At 41.3% G+C, this 20,864-nt stretch overlaps 1 protein-coding gene across 1 annotated transcript in view; it reads right to left on the bottom strand.

Moving 5' to 3' along the window:
- Positions 1-19,277, bottom strand: part of dpysl5b (dihydropyrimidinase like 5b) — a 72,163-nt gene extending 52,886 nt beyond the window's left edge. Inside the window, exon 1 of the mRNA XM_059981735.1 lies at positions 18,867-19,277. Within this exon, the coding sequence (XP_059837718.1) occupies positions 18,867-19,127 (261 nt within the window). The 5' untranslated portion in view covers positions 19,128-19,277. The remainder of the gene's footprint in view (positions 1-18,866) is intronic.
- Between the last annotated feature and the right edge of the window lie 1,587 nt (positions 19,278-20,864).

Raw genomic sequence — 20,864 nt, 5'->3', positions numbered from 1 at the left:
AAGCCAGGATATCATAGGCCGATGAGCCTGATATCACTGGTAGGTCAGTTACTGAAGGCATTCTAAAGGACTGGATATACAAGTATTTGGAATATACAGGTTAGGGATAGTCAACATGGCTTTGTGCGCTGTGGGTCAAGTCTAACCAGACTTACAGTTTTTCAAGTTACGAGGAAAGTTGATGAAGGAAAGGCAGTTGTCTACATGGACTTCAGCAAGGTCTTTGACAAGGCCCTGCATGGGAAGTTGGTCAAGATGCAGTCATTTGGCGTTCACCATGAGGTAGTAAACTGGATTAGACATTGGCTTTGTAGAAGGTGTCGGAAAGTGGTAATAGATGGTTGCATGTGAGTGGAGGCCTGTGACTAGTGGTATGTCACAGTGCTGGATCTATTGCTGTTTGTCATCTTTATCAACAATCTGAATGACAATGTGGTAAACTGGATCAGCAAATTTGTGGATAATATTTATGACTGGGGGCCCAGTGGACAGTGAAGAAGGCTACAAAAGCTTGCAGCGGGATCATGACCAGCAGATGGAATTTAATGCAGACAAGTGTGGAAGGACCAACCAGGGAAAGTCATACACTGTGAGCAGTAGGGCACTGAGGAGTGTAGTAGAACAATGATATCTGGGAATATAGGGCCATAATTCATTGAAAGTGGCATCACAGGATCATAAAAGGAGCTTTTGGTATGTAGACCTTTGTAATTCAAATATTGATTACAGGAATTGAGATGTTACGTTGAAGTTGTTTAAGACATTGGTGAAAGTGTAATTTGGAGTATACTGTGCAGTTTGGTTCACCTACCTACAGGAGAGATATCAAAATGATTGAAGGAGTAGAGAGGAAATTTATTTATTTAGCATTACAGCACGGCGAGCCCTTCAAGCAACGCTGTCCTAGGAGCCCCAACTAACTCAATTTAACCCTAAACTTATCATGGGACAATTTAAAATGATTAGTCCTGGAATGGTTTCATTCCAGAACTAATAAGATGTCCTCCTTCTTCAAAGAAAGAGAATTTTCTTACTCCACCATCAAAGCTGCTCTCCCCCCATCCTCCCTCCGCAATACCAGGGATAGGGTTCCTCTTGTCCTCACCTATCATCCCATTAGCCTCCGCATCCAGCACATAATTCTCAGTAACTTCCGCCATTTTCATCAGGATCCCACCAAGCACAACTTTCCCTCCCCTCCATTTTCCATTTTTTACAGGCATTGCTCCCTATGCGACTCTCTTGTCCATTTGTCTCTTCCACCCCCCCCCCCCCCCCAACCACCCCACTGATCTCCTTCCTGGTTCTTATCCTTGCAAGCAGAACAAGTGCACACCTGACCATACACCTCCTCCCTACCATTCAGGGTCCCAAACAGCCCTTCCAGGTGAGGCAACACTTCACCTGTGAGTCTGTTGGGTCATATACTGTGGCTAGTGCTCCCGGTGTGGCCTCCTGTATATTGGTGAGACCTGCCGTAGATTGGGAGACCACTTTGCCAAGCACCTGCACTCCTTTTGCCAGAAAAAGCTGAACCTCCTGGTAGCCACCCATTTCAATTCTACTTCCCATTCCAAATGTCAGTCCATGGCCTCCCCTACTGCCATGATGAGGCCACACTCAGGTTGGTGGAGCAACACCTGTCTGGGTAACCTCCAACCTCGTGGCATGAACATCGATTTCTCTAACTTCTGGTAATCACCCCGACCTCCCCCCCCCACCCCCCCATCACCATTTCCCATTCCTGTTTCCCTCTCTCACCTTATCTCCATACCTACCCATTACTTTCCTCTGGTGCACCTCCCCCTTTCTTCCATGCTTTCTACCCTCCTATCAGATTCCCCCTTCTCCAGCCCTTTATCTTTCACCAACTTCCCAGCTCTTTACTTCACCCCTCCCAATTTCACCTACCACCTTGTACTTCTTCCTCTCCTTCTCCCACCTTCTTACATTGACTTCTCATCTTTATTCCCCCACCCCCCAGTCCTGATGAAGAGTCTCGACCCAAAACATCGACTGTTTACGTTTTCCCTGGCCTACTGAGTTCTCCAGCATTTTGTGTGTGTTGCTTGGATTTCAAGCATCTGTGGATTTTCCCCTATTTATAAATACCTTGTCTAGTTGCATGAGAATCTGACATCTATTTTATGAGATTTGTGATTTTTTTAAAAAAACACTCATGATTTTTGTAATTATCTGATTTGCCATGAACAACTTCATAAAAATGCTTTTTAAACCCTCCATGACTGATTTAGTTTTTAAAGAATGGGACAGGTTGAGTATTAAATGTTTTTGGGATCTGTTTGTTGGAGGAAATCCTTTTTCATCTGAGCAATGGTCAGCCAAATATAGGTTAACCAATACTCACTTTTTTTTTTAGATATTTACAAATCAGAGACTTTAAGATCTCAATTATGTACATTTCCTATAAGCTCAGATAAGAACTTAATAGACATAATTTTTAGTTGGATATCTTTTCATAATGGTTCAATATCTAATATTTATGGTATGTTACTGGAGATGAGGAATGTTCCTTTAGACAAAATTAAGAATCTCTGGGAACAAGATTTACAGACATCTATATCTGAGGAAACTTAGAATGAAATTTTTAAACTGGTTAATACTTCATCGCAATGTGCTCGTCATTCCCTCATACAATTTAAGGTGGTACATAGAGCTCATGTGACTAAGGATAAACTATCTTGTTTTTATTTCGATATATCTCCCTACTGTGATAGATGTAATAATGGAAAAGCTTCATGAATTTGTCCAAATCTTGAAAAATATTGGAAGGAAGTTTTACAAACTTTTTTTCTTACTTTTTAGAGTCAATTTTAAACCTAACCCTCTGATGGCCCTATTTGGTATTGTTGCAGGACAAGATATAAACTGAAGGCATCTGATTTACGTATTTTGGCCTTTAGTTCTCTTATAGCTAGAAGGACGCTTTTGTTTAAATGGAAAGATGTTTTTCTTCCTACTCATTTTCAATGGTTATGCGACATTACGTCATGTTTAGATTTAGAGAAGATTCGTTGTTCAATTTCTGAATCTCGTCAAGACTTTCAAACATTGTGGGGACCTTTTCTGAATTATTTTCAAAACCTTCAATTTGTTGTTTAAACTCAAATGTTGGCTATTATTAATTTTTATTTTATGAGAAGGTATTTTACCTTCTTTTCTCCTTAATGAACTGCTTCGGTCTTGGTAGGGGTTAGATTTCTTTTTTTGTAATAAATTAGTATAGTTCAATATAACTATTGATTAACTTATATGAACACAGGGTAATGTGATTGTTATTATGAACAGATATAATGTAATTGGTCATTTTTTAAACCTTTTTTGACCTTTTATATAAACTTTATTGTCATCTGTACTCTTCTATGTAGAAACTAATAAAAAATTGGAAAAGAAAAGAAAAATGCACAAATATTCACTTCAATTTAAACATAATGTCACAAAGTGTTCTATGAAATATTGCCCATAAGACTACCACACTCGTTTCTAATAGTGTTTGACCTTGTATGTGGGTGCCCAACAGCTGATTGTTATTTTGATTAATCTTCTGGAAAGGATCTCTAAACACCCCAGGGCGCACTGAGTATAGGCACCACCTGCCACATTGTGTCATACTAAGACAACAAAATTAGATCCCTTTATGCTTTAACTGTATGCAAAGGCGGGCAATAGTGGTTATATATTGAAAACAGATCACTGCACATGGAAAAGTGAATTTAGCTGATTTCCATCTAGTGATCTTAGAATTTGTGGATACTTCAGATCTAAATTTCTTACACATGCATTATAAGCTAAAGGACACTGGGTCAGTACACAGAGAATGTTGATTTAGTACTACTGTACTTGGAGCAGCTGGGACAAATAGCATGAATACTTTTAAGATCAAATGGGATGAAATAAGGTGTAAGAGATAGAAGGACTTACCTAAATGATGTGATGAAATAAGATGAGGCGTAATCAGTTGCAAAAACCAGTTGGTGAATATGGCCAACTTGTACGCTACTAACTCAATGTACTTCATTGTAAAGTGCAAATTTACAGCTGAATTGTAAACTTAACTGGTCTCAGTATGTCATGGGCAGGACTTGCAAAAGCAGCACTGTTTCTTTATCTCTTTCCATGACTTGAAGTCTTTTTGAATCACCAGTCCTTGTACTGAAAGTACTCCCTCATGCTATTGATTAGCATTTAAACTCACCAGTAACAGAAGCAACAACAGCATCTTTACTTCCTTAGGAATCTGTGGAGATTCAGCATGTCATCAGAGACCTTGGCAAACTTCTACAAATTTGTGGTGGAAAGTGTGCTGACTGGCTGCATTACGGCCTGGTATGGGAAAAACAATGCTTTTGAACAGAAAATCCTACAAAAGGTAGTGGATTTGGTTTAGTACTTCACGGGTAAAACCCTCCCAGCCACATCTACATGAAACATAGCTGTAGAAAAGCAGCATCCAAAGATGCTCACCACCCAGGCCAAGCTCATTTCTTGCTGCTGCCATTAGGTAGAAAGTACACGTGCCTCAGGACTCACACCACAAAGTTCAAGAACAATTACTGCCCCTCAACCACCAAGCTCTTGAACAAAATCGAATAACTACGCTTATTCTGTTTCCCCAGAGCCAATGATCTCACTTTAAGGACTCTTGTTATTTCATGCTCTCATTATTTGTTGCTATTTATACTTGCATTTGCACAGTTTGTTGCTCATTGATCCTGTTTACAGTTATTGTTCTATAGATCTTTTGAGTATTCTTACAGGAAAAAGAATCTCACGGTTCTATATAGTGACATGTATGTACTCTGGTAATAAATTTTGCTTTGAACTTTGAAATTCCAAAGCAGGACAGTATGCATTTTGGAGGTTAACATATCTGTTAACATGCTGAGCCCTCTTCTGTACTCCCTTTTCAACTATGACTGCATTCCTGTACATGGTTCTAACTCCATAATCAAGTTCGCAGACAACACCACGGTGGTTGGCCTGATCAGGGGGGGATGAAGAGACGGGCTACAAGGTCCAGCACCTGGCTGCGTGGTGTGCCGACAACAACCTGGCCCTTAACACCCAGAAGACCAAGAAGATCATTGTGGATTTCAGGCATGTTAGGAACTACTCTCATGTCCCCATCTACATCAATGGAGTGTGTATCAAGCTTTAAATTTGGTCGGCATGTTAATGGAGTATATATTGTTTTATCAATTCAGGCGTAAACTCATTGCATGCAGATAACAACTGCTTTATCGTTCAAAAAGTTCAATCAAACTTCAGTATTGCCAAACAATAAGCAAAAAATCCCTGTCCGACTCTCATAATGAAAGCAAGATAATAGACAATAGGTGCAGAAGTAGACCATTCGGCCCCTCGAGTCTGCACCGCCATTCTGAGATCATGGCTGATCATTCACTATCAATACCCAGTCCCTGCCTTGTCCCCATATCCCTTGATTCACCTATCCATCAGATATCTATCTAACTCCTTCTTGAAAGCATCCAGAGAATTGGCCTCCACCATCTTCCGAGGCAGTGCATTCCACACCTCCACAACTCTCTGGGAGAAGAAGTTCTTCCTCAACTCTGTTTTAAATAACTGACCTCTTATTCTCAATCCATGCTCTCTGTTACTGGACTCTCCCAATATCTGGAACATATTTCCTGCCTCAATCCTATCAAATCCTTCAATTATCTTAAACATTTCAATCAGATCCCCTCTCAATCTCCTCAATTCCAGTGTGTACAAGCCCAATCTCTCCAATCTCTCTGCGTAAGACAGCCCTGCCATCCCAGGAATCAACCTAGTGAATCTACGCTGCGCTTCCTCAATTGCCAGAATGTCCTTCCTCAAACCTGGAGACCAAAACTGTACACAATATTCCAGGTGTGGTCTCACCAGGGCCCTGTACAAATGCAAAAGGACATCCTTGCTCTTGTACTCAATTCCCCTTGTAATAAAGGCCAACATTCCATTTGCCCTCTTCACTGCCTGTTGCACTTGCTCATTCACCTTCATTGACTGATGAACTAGGACTCCTAGGTCTCTTTGCATTTCTCCTTACCTAACTCTACACAGTTCAGACAATACTCTGCCCTCTTGTTCCTGCTTCCAAAGTGGATAACTTCACATTTATTCACATTGAATGACATCTGCCAAGTATCTGCCCACTCACCCAGCCTATCCAAGTCTCCCTGTATTCTCCTAACGTCCTCTTCGCATGTCACACTGCCACCCAGTTCAGTATCGTCAGCAAACTTGCTGATATAGTTTTCAATGCCCTCATCTAAATCGTTGACATAAATCGTAGAGAGCTGTGGTCCCAATACAGAGCCCTGTGGTACCCCACTAGTCACCTCCAGCCAGTCCGAGAAACATCCATTCACTGCTACCCTTTGCTTTCTATCTGCCAACCAGTTTTCTATCCATGTTGAAACCCTGCCCCCAATGCCATGAGCTCTGATTTTACTCACCAATCTCCCATGTGGCACCTTATCGAATGCCTTCTGAAAATCTAGGTACACAACATCCATTGGCTTACCCTCGTCTAACATCCCTGTTACACCCTCAAAAAACTCCAACAGATTAGTCAAGCATGATTTGCCCTTGGTAAATCCATGCTGGCTCGGCCTAATTCTATTACTGCCATCAAGATGTGCCACTATTTCGTCCTTAATAATGGACTCAAGCATCTTCCCCACGACTGACGTTAGGCTAACAGGGCGATAGTTCTCTGTTTTCTCCTTCCCTCCCTTCTTGAAAAGTGGGATAACATTAGCCACTCTCCAATCCTCAGGAACTGATCCTGAATCTAAGGAACATTGGAAAATGATTACCAATGCATCCGCAATTTCCTGAGCCACCTCTTTTAGAACCCTCGGATGCAGACCATCTGGACCCGGGGATTTATTAGCCTTCAGTCCTACCAGTCTACTCATCACAGTTTCTTTCCTAATGTCAATCTGTCTCAATTCCTCTTATATCTTATGACCCTGGCCCATCCATACATCTGGGAGATTGCTTGTGTCCTCCCTGGTGAAGACAGATCTAAAGTACGCATTAAATTCTGTTGCCATTTCACTGTTTCCCATAACAATTTCTCCCAATTCATTCTTCAAGGGGCCAACATTGTTCTTAACTATCTTCTTTCTCTTCACATAGCTAAAAAAGCTTTTGCTATCCCCTTTTATATTCCTGGCTAGACTGAGCTCATACCTGATTTTTTCTCTCCGTATTGCTTTTTTAGTTAAGATCTGTTCCTTAAAACTTTCCCAATCATCTGTATTCCCACTCATCTTAGCCTTGTCATACTTCTTTTTCTTTAATGCTATACAATCTCTGACTTTCTTTGTCAACCACTGTGGCCCCTTCCCCCTCTTTGAATCCTTCCTTCTCATTGGAATGAACTGCTTTTGCATCTTTTGTATTATCCCCAAGAATATCTGCCACTGCTGATCCACTGTCTTTCCTGTCAGGGCATCCGCCCAATTAACTTTGGCCAGCTCTTCCCTCATGGCTCCGTAGTCTCCTTTATTTAATTGCAACACTGCCACCTCTGATCTGTCCTTATCCCTCTCAAATTGTAGATAAAAACTTATCACGTTATGATCACTACTTCCTAATGGCTCCTTTACTTCAAGATCACTTATCAATTCCTGTTCATTACACATCACCAAGTCCAAAATAGCCTCGTTCCTGGTTGGCTCAAGCACAAGCTGTTCCAAAAATACATCCCTTAGACACTCCACAAACTCCCTATCCTGGGGTCCAGCACCTACCTGATTCTCCCCGTTCACCTGCATGTTGAAATCTCCCATAACGACTGCATTACCTTTAGCACATGCCAATGTTAACTCCCTAATCAACTTGTACCCAATATCCACGCTACTGTTTGGGGGCCTGTACACAACACCCATTAGGGTCTTTTTACCCTTACTGTTCCTCAGCTCAATCCACACAGACTCTACTTCCCCTGTTCCCAAGTCACCTCTTGCTAAGGACTGAATCTCATTCCTCACCAACAGGGCCACCCCACCCCCTCTTCCCATATTTCTGTCTCTACGATAGCACGTATACCCTGGTACACTCAATTCCCAGGCCTGATCCCCTTGCAGCCATGTCTCCGTTATCCCAACAATATCGTAGTTCCCAATTTTCATCTGAGCTTCAAGCTCATCTGTCTTATTTCTGACACTACGTGCATTCAAGTATAGAATTCTTAGCCCATTCCTCCTCTCTTTGCTTAAAACACTGTCTACTGAACCTAACCCAGCTCCTTGAACTTCCATCGGGCTAATTGCACCTTGAATTTTGATGACCTTCTCAAGATCACCCAAACCTTCTACACATTTAACCCCATGCTCCTTCTGACCAACCCTCTGTACATGTAACTTTTCCAACACATGTTCTGTCTCACCTTTCTCCTTCACACAATTAATATTTGGGAAACGTGTATTCCCTACCTGTCCCTTATCCTTCATCATATCATCTTCTCTCGTAATCTGGATCCCTGCCCCCTGCACATCTAGTTTAAACCCCCCCGAGCAGCACCGGCAAACATTCCTGCAAGAATGTTAGTACCCCTCCAGTTCAGATGTCGACCGTCCCTTCGAAACAGATCCCAACGTCCCTGGAACAAAGACCAATTATCCAAAAACCTGAACCCTTCCTTCCTGCACCATGCTCTCAGCCTCGTATTAATGTGCATAATCATTCTATTCTTCGCCTCACTCGCACGTGGCACAGGTAGCAATCCCGAGATTGTCACCCAGGAGGTCCTGCCTTTCAGCTTCACTCCTAACTCCCTGAACTCTCTAAGCAGGACGCCCTCACTCACCTTACCTACATCGTTGGTCCCTACATGGACCACTACATCTGGGTTCATGCCCTCGTTCTCAAGAATAGCCTGCACCCGATCTGAGATGTCCCGGACCCTGGCACCAGGGAGGCAACATACCATCCGAGACTCCCGATCTGCCCCACAAAATCTCCTATCTGCCCCCCTGACTATAGAATCCCCTAAAACTATCGCTCCCTTCATGATAAAGGCATTTTATGATAAAGGCTCTCTTCATGATAAAGATACATGATAAAGGCATTGCAGATGGCTGTCCTTTGGAACCAAGGAGCATATCTAACAATGACTTGGAACTAGTTGAATGACATCTCAACAACCATAACCATCTCTAGCTAGCTAGGGTCTTTTAATGCTTGAATGTAGTTTTATACAGTCTCTTTGATGCACACTCAGTGTTACCTTGTTATAAAACTCACTTCCACATTAACAAAGGTGTAACAATTAAAATTTAGTCCAAACATTTTATATTCAAAAATATTCTACCCGGCAATTTAAATCAGAAAGTTAAAGTTAGAAATTAATAACCAAAAATTAGAAATAATATTTCACAGCCCATTATCTGCCGCTTTGTTCGATTGCCTGACAGGAAGCCAAACAGAGTTTCATCGTACCAATGTATAATGACAATAAAGATCATTCAATTCAATATTATTGTGCACTGAAATCTAAGTACACTGAGTGGGAAAAAATATTATACAGTGGATTCTGGTTAATTGTGCCAGCTGGTTATTTGGGACAACTCCTAAAGAACACAAACTATTTGAGAAGTTAGACAGACTATTTGTTTATGTGGGACACTATGCCATTTAACTGGGACAAGAAGCTGTTGTTGAACTGCTGAATAGTGTCAGGCGCCTGCTCCTATGTGGCTGTCAGACACTACACCGTGCTCAGAGCAACAGGTTTTAAATAGTGTCACTTGCATCTGTGTTCAAAAAGCAGTGATTTTTGCTTTGGATAGCTGGTGAGAAATAAACAGTAAGATAATTCAGAACTGTTTTGCTAACTGCGGTTTCAAACATTCAGAATTGGATATGTCAGAAACGGTGGGGAGTGAAGATGAAATGACTTCACTACGTCAGCAAGTTAGGGACAATGAAGAATTTGAATTTGAATCTTGAATGTTAGCTTTGGTCCTCACTGGATACTCAGCTCTCAACTGAGGGCCCACATAGCTGTTTGCATGCAACAGGGGCCACACCCCATACACTGCTTCGAAAAATTTGTCTTCCTTTATACCTTTTGGGGCAGCTGATTAATTGGGCCAAAATATATTGGTCTCGATGTGCCCCAATTAACTAGTGTCCACTCTTTTAAAAATGATCTAGATAAGAGAAAAAAGTCAGCTTTGTTTAAGATAATTTAAGATTGTTTAATTTAAGATTGTTTAAGATAATTTCATGAACATATCTATAGTTCTTGTTGAGCTAAATCAATACTGACAATTAAATAAAGGTCCTGCAGTAAATGTAATCCCAAGCCTAATTATTTCTTAATGCAAATGCAGTATTTGGCAGAGGACTTGCATGGTCTGGTTGGCAGACAGACTCTGACCAAGCTACTCAGCTGTGATAATATGACAAGAATAGAGCAGCTGGCTCATTTCTACTCCTCTCAGATCATCCAATCCATAGCAGATCCATTAACTGCACAGCATTTTCCAGAACACAACATATACTGTTACATTTTGATCATATCTGGCATTTCAATAATGATGCTTCCTCCAGTTTCTGCCTTCTTCCATTCCCTACTAATAAAAACAATAAATGTGCCAGGCACATATCAGCACCAAATCTAGTGGCCATTTTGATGACAGTGAAAGAAATACTCATTAAATTGAGCTGATTAATTATTTTGCAATAATACCAATTTAGAGAATCTCAAATTTGTTACCATTAAATACTATAACACAGCACATTCTTGATTATCTGAACAAACATTTAAAGTTAAAGCAGTATCCCTTTAGATGCTGCTGGGGGGATGACCTATCAGGACACAGCAGCCAGTGGCACTGCAGTCAACTCTGAGGCTCTGAAGGAAAGGGTAAAGTCAAGCTGAGCGACAATGATAGGAGTGGTTAGGCCATTCTGTGGCCTTTAAAAGAGAAGACAGGATGGTGCATTGCTTCCAGGTGCTAGGGTTCAGGATGTCTCAGAGCAGTTGAAGATTCTCCACAGGGAGGGTGAGCAGCCAGAGGTTGTGGTGCACACTGGAACCATTGACATAGGTTAAAAGTTAAAGTCTGTCCCAAGCCTTATAGGCTCATCAGGCCAGTGCTTATGCCGGTTTTCGTGGCGTGAAGCGAATGAGAATGAGACTTCCCCTCCTGGATAGGACACCAGTCTATCACGAGGTTAACCCCCAGCATTTTGCTAGTACCCATTTTCAGCTGGGTGGACTGGAGCAATGTATGGTTAAGTGTCTTGCTCAAGGATACAACACGCTGCCTTGGCTGGGGCTCAAACTCACGACCTTCAGATCGCTAGTCCAACATCTTAACCACTTGGCCACGTGCCACACATGACGTAGATTGAAAGGGGGAAAAGAGGTCCTGCACAGAAAGTATAGGAAGGTAGAGAAAAGGATGAAGAACAAGGTAGTAAATGCTGGATTATACCCAGATCCATGTACTAGTCAGGGCAGGAATAGGATGATGATACAGACAAATGAGAAAAGTGGTGCAGGGGACAGTGTTTCAAATTTCTGAATCATCGGAATTTCTTCTGGAGAAGCTATGACCTGTACAAAAAGGACAGTCTACCCTTGAACCTGAGGGGGACCTATATCCTTGTAGGCAGGTTAGCTGGAGCTGTGGAAGATTTAAACCAAGTTGGCAGGGGGATGGGAACCAGAGTGACAAGGTTGAGGATGGGGCAGTTGGTATACAAGTTGATGCAGTGTGTAGGTGAGTCTATGTGGTTGGACAGCCAGATGATAGGGCAAAATTGCAGTTAATAGAATAAGGTGAAATGTAACATGGGGGTAAAAATCAAAAACTGCGATGAATATAGGACTGATAGTATTATATTTGAATGCACAGAGTAAATGGAATAAGTTTGATGATCTTGTAGCGTAGTTAGAGATAGGAAGATATGACTTTGTGGGCATCATTGAGATGTAACTGAAAAAAGATCATTGTTGGGAGCTTAACATCCAAGGATACACCTTGTATCAAAAGGAAAGATAAGTAGGCTGATGGGGTACAGTGGCTCTGTTGGCAAAAAAATGAAATCAAATCTTGAGAAAGGTGACATAGGGTTGGAAGATATAAAATCCTTGTGGGTAGAGTTAAGAAACTGCAAGGGTAAAAAGATCCTGATGGGAGTTATATACAAGCCTCTGAACAGTAGACAGCATATGGGATATAAATTTTAAATGGGAAATAGAAAAGGGATTTAATAAGAGCAGTGTTGCAACAGTCATGGAGGATTTTAATATGCTGCTGCTGGATCCCAAGAGAGGGAATTTGTAGAGCAGCTACAAATTTGTATGGCTTTCTAGAGCAGCTTGCAGTTGTGCCCACAAGGGGAAAGGCAATTCCAGATTGGGTGTTGTATCATGAACCAGGTTTGATCAGGATGCTTAAGGTAAAAGAATTCCTGGGAGACAGTGATCATAATGTGATAGAATTCACCCTGCAGGTTGAGGGGGAGACAATAAAGTCAGATATATCAGTATTAGAGTAAAGGGAATTACAGAGGCATGAGAGACAAACTGGCCAAATTTGATTAGAAGAGGACTCTAGTTCAAATTTCAAAGTAAATTTATTATCAAAATACAGATATGTCACCATATACAACCCTGAGATTCATTTTCTTGCGAGTATACTCAATAAATCCAGTGTGCAAAAGACAAACTGACAATACAAAAGTAAACAAATAAACAACCAATAAATATTGAGAACATGAGATTTAGAGTCCTTGAGTGGTTGATGGGTAATAACTGTTCCTGAAATTGGTGGTGCGAGTCTCCTTGATAGTAGCAGTGAAGAGAGAGACTGACCTGGGTGGTGAGGGTCCCTGGTAATAGATGGTGCTTTCCTGCGACAGCACTTAATGCAGATATACTCAATGGTGGGAAGGGGTTAAATCTGTGATGGACTGGGCTATATCCACTACTTTTAGTAGGATTTCCATACCAGACTATGATGCAGCTAGTCAATATACTTGATCAGAATCAGGTTTATTATCACCAACATGTGATGTGAAATTTGTTAACTTAGCAGCAGCAGTTCACTGCAATACTTAATCTGGCAGAGAGAGAGAGAGAGAGAGAAAATAAATAAAACAATAAACATGTAGATCAATTATGTATTTTGAATAGATTATTTAAAAATGTGCAAAAACAAAAATACTGTATATTAAAAAAAGTGAGATAGTGTCCAAAGCTTCAAAGTCCATTTAGGAATCCGCTGGCAGAAGGGAAGAAGCTGTTCCTGAATCACTGAGTGTGTGTCTTCAGGCTTCTACACCTCCTACCTGATGGTAACAGTGAGAAAAGTACATGCCCTGGGTGCTGGTGGTCTTTAATAATGGACACTGCCTTTCTGAGACCACACACCTATAGAAGTTCGTCTAAATTTTAGATGTCATGGTGAATCTTTGCAAGCTCGTCAGTAAGTAGAGGGGCTCTGATGCTTTCTTCGTAATTGGGCACAGGACAGGTCCCCTGAAATGATAAAACTGAGGAATTTAAAGTTTCTGACTCTTTCCACCTCTGATCCCCTGATGTGGTCTGGTTCACGGACCTCCAGTTTCCTCCTCCTGAAGTTAATAATTATCTCCTTCGGCTTGCTTACATCAAATAAAAGGTTACTGTTGTGGCACCACTCAGACAGATTTCCAATTACCCTCCTATATTCTGATTTGGCTCTGTGATCCTGACCGCAGTTTATAGACCATGAGCGGCCAACCATAATCAAATGCTTGAGATAATGCATGACGTCGTCTCAAAATAAAAAGCAATCCATCCCATCATAGGCAGGGACTTGAATCAGTTTGTTTGAAGAAATTCCTGCCCAATTATCACCAGCATTTAAACTGTAGCATCAGAGAACCCAACATAATAAGACCACTGAACACCAAGATAAGAAACGTCTACCCAATAATAGAAAGGCATGCCCAGGCCTCATTTCGGGAAATATGATCACTTGGCTGCCCTTCTTCTACCCGCTTATCTATCAGGGATGACAGAACAGCACTGGCTGGAGCTTGTAGGACCAATTTGGAAGGCGTTAGATAGATTCATCCTAAAGATGAAGTATTCTAAAGGGAGAATGAGGCATCTCTGGCTGACAAGGTACAAAGACAGCATAAAAGGAAAAGAGAGGACTTAAAATATAGCATAAATTAGTGGGAAGTTTGAGGACTGGGAAGCTTTAAAAAAAAACAACAAAAGGCAACTAAAAATACCATAACGAGAGATAGAGCGAAATATGAAGGTAAGCTAGCCAAAAATATCAAGTAGGATACAAAAGGCTTTTTCAGATATATAGAGAGTAAAACAGATGCGAAAGTAGATATTGGATTGCTGGAAAATGACGCTGGAGAGTAAAAGAAAAATGGGGGACAAAGTTATAGTACCTGAACTTAATAAGTATTTTGTGTCAGTCTTCACTGTGGAAGACACTAACAGTCTGCCAGAAAAATTGAGTGCCAGGAGGCAGAAGTGAGTGCAGTTGCTATTACTAAGGAGAAGATGCTTGGGAAGCTGAAAAACTGAAGGTAGTTAAGTCACCTGGATCAGATAGACTACTCCGGGTTCTGAAAGTGATAGCTGAAGGATTTGTGGGGGCATTATTAATGACCTTTCAAGAGTAAACAGATTTTGCAGTGGTTCTGGAGGACTTAAAGAATGGAGTGAATTTTGCAATTTACAAGGGAGGGAGGGAGGCAGAAGAAAGGAAATTATAGGCCAGTTAGCCTGACTTCTGTAGTTGGGAAGATGTTGGAGTCAATAATTAAGGATGAGATTTTAGGGTACTTAGATAAAGAAGGCAAAAGGCAGCATAGTTTCCTTAAGGGGAAATCTTGCCTGACAAATCTGTTGGAATACTTTTGAGGAAGTAACAGGCAGGATAGATAAAGTAGAGTCAGTGGATGTTGATGGCCTTCGACAAGGTGCTGCACATAAGGCTGCCTAATAAGAGCCTATAGTATTACCAGAAAGACACTAACATGGATAGAAGATTGGTTGAGGAGGAAGCAAAGAGTTGGAATAAAGGGGGTTAATTCTGGTTGGCTGCCGGTGACATGGTGTTCCACAGGTGTTGGTATTGGGACCGCTTCTTTTCATGATATATGCCAATGATTTGGATGATGGAATTGATGGCTTTGTGGCCAAGTTTGAAGATGATACAGAGATAGATGGAGGGGCAGGTAATGTTGAGGAAACAGGGCATCTGCAGAATGACTTAGACCTATTGGGAGAATGGGCAAAGAAGTGGCAAATGGAATATAGTGTAGGGAAGTTTAGGTGGAATAAAGACGTAAAGTATTTTCTAAACAGGGAGAAAGTTCAAAAATCAGAGATGCAAAGAGACCTAGGAGTCTGTGGAGGATTCCTTAAAGGTTAACTTGAAGGCTGAGTCAGTGATAAGGAAGGCAAATGTACTTGGAGTATTGAGAGTACTTTTGGGCCCCTTTTCTAAGAAAGGATGTGTTGGAATTGGAAAGGATCCAGGGGAGGTTAATGAGGATGATTCCAGGAATGCAAGGGTTGCCCATTGGCTATGGGCCTGCACTCACTGGATTTTAGAAGAATGAGGGGTGACCTTGATGAAACCAATTAAGTATTGAAAGGCCTACAGAGAGTGGATGTGGATTAGATGTTCCTATAGTGGATAAGTCTAGAACCAGAGGGTACAGCCTCAGAATAGAGGGATGTTCATTTAGATCAGAGATGAGAAGGAATTTGTTTAGCCAGACAGTGGTGAATCTGTGGAACTCATTGATACTGATGACTGTGGAGGCCAAAGCAGAGATCGACAGATTCTTAATTAGTCAGGGATTCAAAGGTTATGGAGAGAATGGGGTTGAGAGGGATAAAAAAAATCAGATGGTATGATGATGGTATGGTGGAGCAGTCTTGATGGGCTGAGTAGCCCAATTCTGTTCCAAAGTCTTATTTTCAATTTTGACAAAGCCTAAACAAATTGAAGTACACGTTTTCTAAGATATCAAATATTGCTCAGGCGGTTCCTGGCCCCACTTAACCTCCATCACACCCACTGCTGCTGCAATTCCTAGGCCCATTTATAAGTTTCCAAGCAAAGAATTTACACTACTGTGACAGAATTAAATGGGGATCTAGAGTGAGGGATAATGAGTCCAAAAAGATGTTACTATGGCTGGTCAAACAGCATTGCTAAACAATGAATAGATATTCAACCTAGTCCTTTGGGTGCAGCATTGCAAAAAATGTTACATCTTGCCCTATCCCCTTTATAGATAATTTTAAAATTGTAACTGTTTCAAGAAACAACAAGTAATCAGCATGAACAAATGTTGTTAACAACTTACAATCAACAATTCCAAATTCCCTATTCACCATTTCATTTCAGCATTTGTAAAAGTTGAGGTAAAATATTTTTAAGTTTCCAAAAAAATTCATATTCAAGATCAGAGAGCAATACACAACTAAATAAAACACCTTCAGTCAATTATACTCCTGATTAACAACAGCACAGAATGTATTAATGAAAATAAAAGTTTCTCTATCAGATACCACACGATTTTCCTTTCTTTGTGCAAGTGGAACTAAAACTGGAGAGCCACAATTTAAATAGCAAAACTGCTACAGCCTGTTTTTTTTAACCCCCAAATCATAAGTTTTGCTGTATATTTGAATGCAATTTTATTTCTCCACACCAACAGGATTGAATTTGGGACCTCATTCTTAATATTTAAAAGAACCCACTTAATTGGCTTTTAACAGCCACGGTCTTAAGGGATGCAGTTGAGTTCGAGGAGGAGAGGAGGTAATGTTTTGAAGATAAATAATTCAATAATTTAAAAACAGTGTTTCAGATACACTTCACTGACAGCTTCACAGTCTCCCATGTAATTTCCAACTGGCAAAGGTTCAAGGAAGCAATCTCCCCCAGTTTAAATGCTGTGAAATTTCAGCAAGGTTGGAACTATGCCACTCCAGAGGAATACACATTCAGCCAGAATATATGATTCATCATGGTTGCGTCCTCTGATTGCAAATGTCAAAAAAGCCAGTCTCTTATCAATTTGATTCACTCCATTTGATTTCAAAGAATGACAGAGAGCACTGGAAGCAGCAAAGACTTTGGACCCTAGACAGCATATCAGCCCTCGTTGTTGCTTCACAATTAGTCACACCTCCAGAAAAGCTGTTTCAATAAAGTTACAACACTGACATCTATGAATCAAATGTGGAAAAACTGCCTATGTATGCATGTCCCACTTAGGAAAAAGGACAAATCCAATCCAGCCGTCACTACCTATCTGTTGATTCACAATCATCAAGAAAGCAACAAAATCTGTGTGCACAATGGAATTTCACTATGGTCATGCTGCTCCCAGTTTGGTTTTTATTACACAGTCCTGGACAACTCATAGATGTAAAAAAACCTGAATTAGAGACATGAGGAGAAAATGACTGCTATCAAGGCATCATCTGACCATATGGTAAAACAAAAGAAACACACCAATGATTGTAGCCACACCCTTGCACAAAGGAGATGCCTGTTGGAGTTCAATCATCCTAGTCCCATGGCAACAATGCACCGGTAACTAGATCCACTTCCTTTTCTATCAAAACTTTCCTCTTGATCACAACACTGCAGCAGGGACGTTTGCTGATGACTTGCAATGTTTATTGTCATTCCAAACTGCCCAGCAAATGAAGCAACCTCTGCTTGCATCCAGCAAGAGCTTGACTACATCCAGCAATGAGCTGCCAGGTAACACTTGGGGGAGACCATTTCCACCAAGAGATGGTCTACCCACTTACGTTGGCATTCAATGACACAATTATTCTGTGGAGCAGTGGCAGGGGAGTGATATACGACCATTTGTTCTTTATAAAATAGATTTTAAAAAGTATTAGTAATGCTAAAATTTTCTTATTTTAGACAAGAAAAATATGAATTGTAAATGTTAGACTGCAGGTGCACTATCAGTTATGTTAGGGATTCATATCGCACAGAAACAGATCCTTCAGTCCCACTCAACCATACCGTGCAAGGTGCTCTCTTCAGCTACTTCTATTTGCCTTCTGTGATAATAAAGGTAGCCAAAAGACCTTCCCAGTATGCTGTTGCCACTCTTCTAACAAGCAGTACAAAGGCTGTGAACTTGGATTTACAAAATTGCTCAAGTCAATGATCATCTCTACAACTTGATTTGTAAGCTTCTTCACATTTCAGTATCAAACACAAAATGATGTAAATGAATATAAGCAAAATATCTAGTGTTGATTTTTAGGATGAGACATATTTATCTTCTCTTAACCACACATAACAATCCCAACGCCACCTTCCTTTGGCAAGATGATTATTTTTCTTCTCAGTACTCCATCTTATTCACTCTCCACTCGTCCCCAACCCAGAGCACTTACAGTTCTCCCCCCAAACTATCAAATAGATTGCAGCCAGCTTCATCCCGGTGTACAATAATATCAAGGCATTCTAGTCATCACACGGCAAAGCTGCAATTAGAATCGATAAATTGATAACATCTGAAATAATTGTCGCGTTGGTGGAAGTTGGCAGATTTCGTTGATTTTTTATTGACTGATTAAAATAAGGGCACGTGATGGGATGCAGTTGTTTCGTGTTTGGGAGTTGATCAAAATGTCTATGAAAGAGCGAGAGAGAACAAGAGATGATTCCGATGGGATGCTGGTGAGCAATGTGTGCCTAGAGGGAGAGGTGGGATGGGATGTGCGGACGCTACAAGAAGTGAAATATATGAGAGGTGGTGGCTGGGGTGTGGTGAGTGTGTGGGAACAATGCCCATCCTTTCATTACCTTGGTGCCGAGGTAGTAATCGTCCACGGACGTCACGTTCATAAAGGTCTCCTGGAAATGGGTGCTGGTGTCGATGCCACCCGGCATCACCAGCTTGCCGGTGGCGTCAATGACCCTGGCACCACCGGGGATCATGAGTTCGCGGCCCACCTGCTGGATGACGCCATTCTCGATGTAGACATCGGCCTCCTGGGTGCAGTCGTCGTTCACTACCCGCCCTCCTTTGATGAGGGTCCGTAGGGCGCTTGCACTTGCATGCATTGTTCTTGACAAACAGCTCTCAAACGGCTGACCGAACTCCCCCCGTTGCTCGGAGAATTAATTTCCCCTTTATTCCTCCTTTTCCACTCAATGTTCTTATTGTCTGTGAGCGAAGCAGCCAAGTCCCGGCCAGCCGTCCGTTCGCCTCGGCGCCGGTTGCTAAGTGCGTGCACGCAGCCCGACTAGCCTGCGGATCGTGCGATTGTGGTGAATGGACCAATCTGCATCGAGGGTCTGGACAGCGCCGCGGACTGAACACTGGGAGTTGTGGTCTTCCTACTGAACACCGGCAGGTGCAGTGAACATTGAGACGTCCAGTCGGCGAACTACATGTCCCACTTCACCTCCCACAAACTGGCGTGGTCCTGGAATCTGAATATCAAGTTCAGGGAGGCTATATCTGCGAGCATTGTTTGAGTATATCCTCATTTGCAGCCAAAATGCTGACGATTATAATTTATTGTGTCGTTTAAATATTTCCATTATTGCATAAGTTAGTTAATAAGCATTTACAAAATAATGTCCTACAGTCATCCGGGAAACTTTGAAAACATTAATTTATATTTAATAGGGCTTTTAATTGATACATGCACTCCAATGACAAACGTAACACAGACCTGTGTTCTGTTCTAACGATTTTTTTTGTTCGTGTTTCTAAGTTCAGCAGTTGGCTACTACCTGTTTATCGAAAGCACGTTTTATATGAATATTGAATGCAGAATATCATTAGGTCTTACTTAAATGCACAAGAGAGTGTATTATCTTAATTGGGCCTGGCTGAGAAAGCCAAAAGAAATATTTCGCATATCTGGGACCTCGAGATGTCCTCGAGACAATCGAAATTAAAAGTACTCCCTTGTTTTCTATGGTTTCAAAGGTACTATTGGAACACGGCATAGGTGCAGGCCGTTCGTCCGCTCGGACTTGCTCCAACACTTAACAAGATCACGCCTGATTTTCTAACCCAACACTGTTTTCCTACAATCTCCCCATTTCCCCCGATTCTTCTAATTTCTAAGTGAAATCAATGACAGAGTCCCTGAAACAGAGAATTCTAAAGATCCGCCACCCTCGAAATGAAGACATTCCCCCTCTCTCAGTCTTAAATGGCCGACCACCTCTTCAGAGTTCTATGCTTGTCAGTCAGGGGGGAACATTCTCCTTATGATGGCCCTGTTGATCCCTCTTAATAATGTTGTACATCGCAATTAGGTCGCCTCAGATTCTTCTAAATTTAGAGAAGAGCCATTTGGCATCTTCAATTTGACCGCATTTGGCAGATTTATCTTCCCATCCTTGCCTAAATTGCGGCACTGTCTCTATAGCTCTTTTTTGGGGGGATAAAGAGGCTAGAATGATATAAAACACTCCAGGAGGGCTCTGAACAAGGTTATATGTAGGTGTAGTAAGACACCTCCACGTTTGGACTCAATTGTTCTTGTAATAAAGGCCAACATACCATTTGTATTCTCAAACATCTGCCGCAAATTTCAGGTCTCTTTGGACATCAACATTTCATCAGCATCTTCCCACTATATCTACATCTTCTATGTTATTTACCACTCAATTTACCAATATGACTTGGAAGATATTTTGCATATTTATCACTATAATAGCTTTGTCATTACAAATTTACCATTGCTTACTTTTTGTTATAAATTCTACATTTAGTGCTCTCAGTATTGTTCAGGTTGGGTGATACCTGTGTATTCCATTTGTCGCAGTCCTCAGAAAAAT

This window comes from Hypanus sabinus, chromosome 10 (genome assembly GCF_030144855.1).
Source record: "Hypanus sabinus isolate sHypSab1 chromosome 10, sHypSab1.hap1, whole genome shotgun sequence".
Classification (NCBI taxonomy): domain Eukaryota; kingdom Metazoa; phylum Chordata; class Chondrichthyes; order Myliobatiformes; family Dasyatidae; genus Hypanus; species Hypanus sabinus.
The sequence above is the reverse complement of the archived record's forward strand: the minus strand, read 5'-3'. Positions and strand labels throughout refer to the sequence as shown.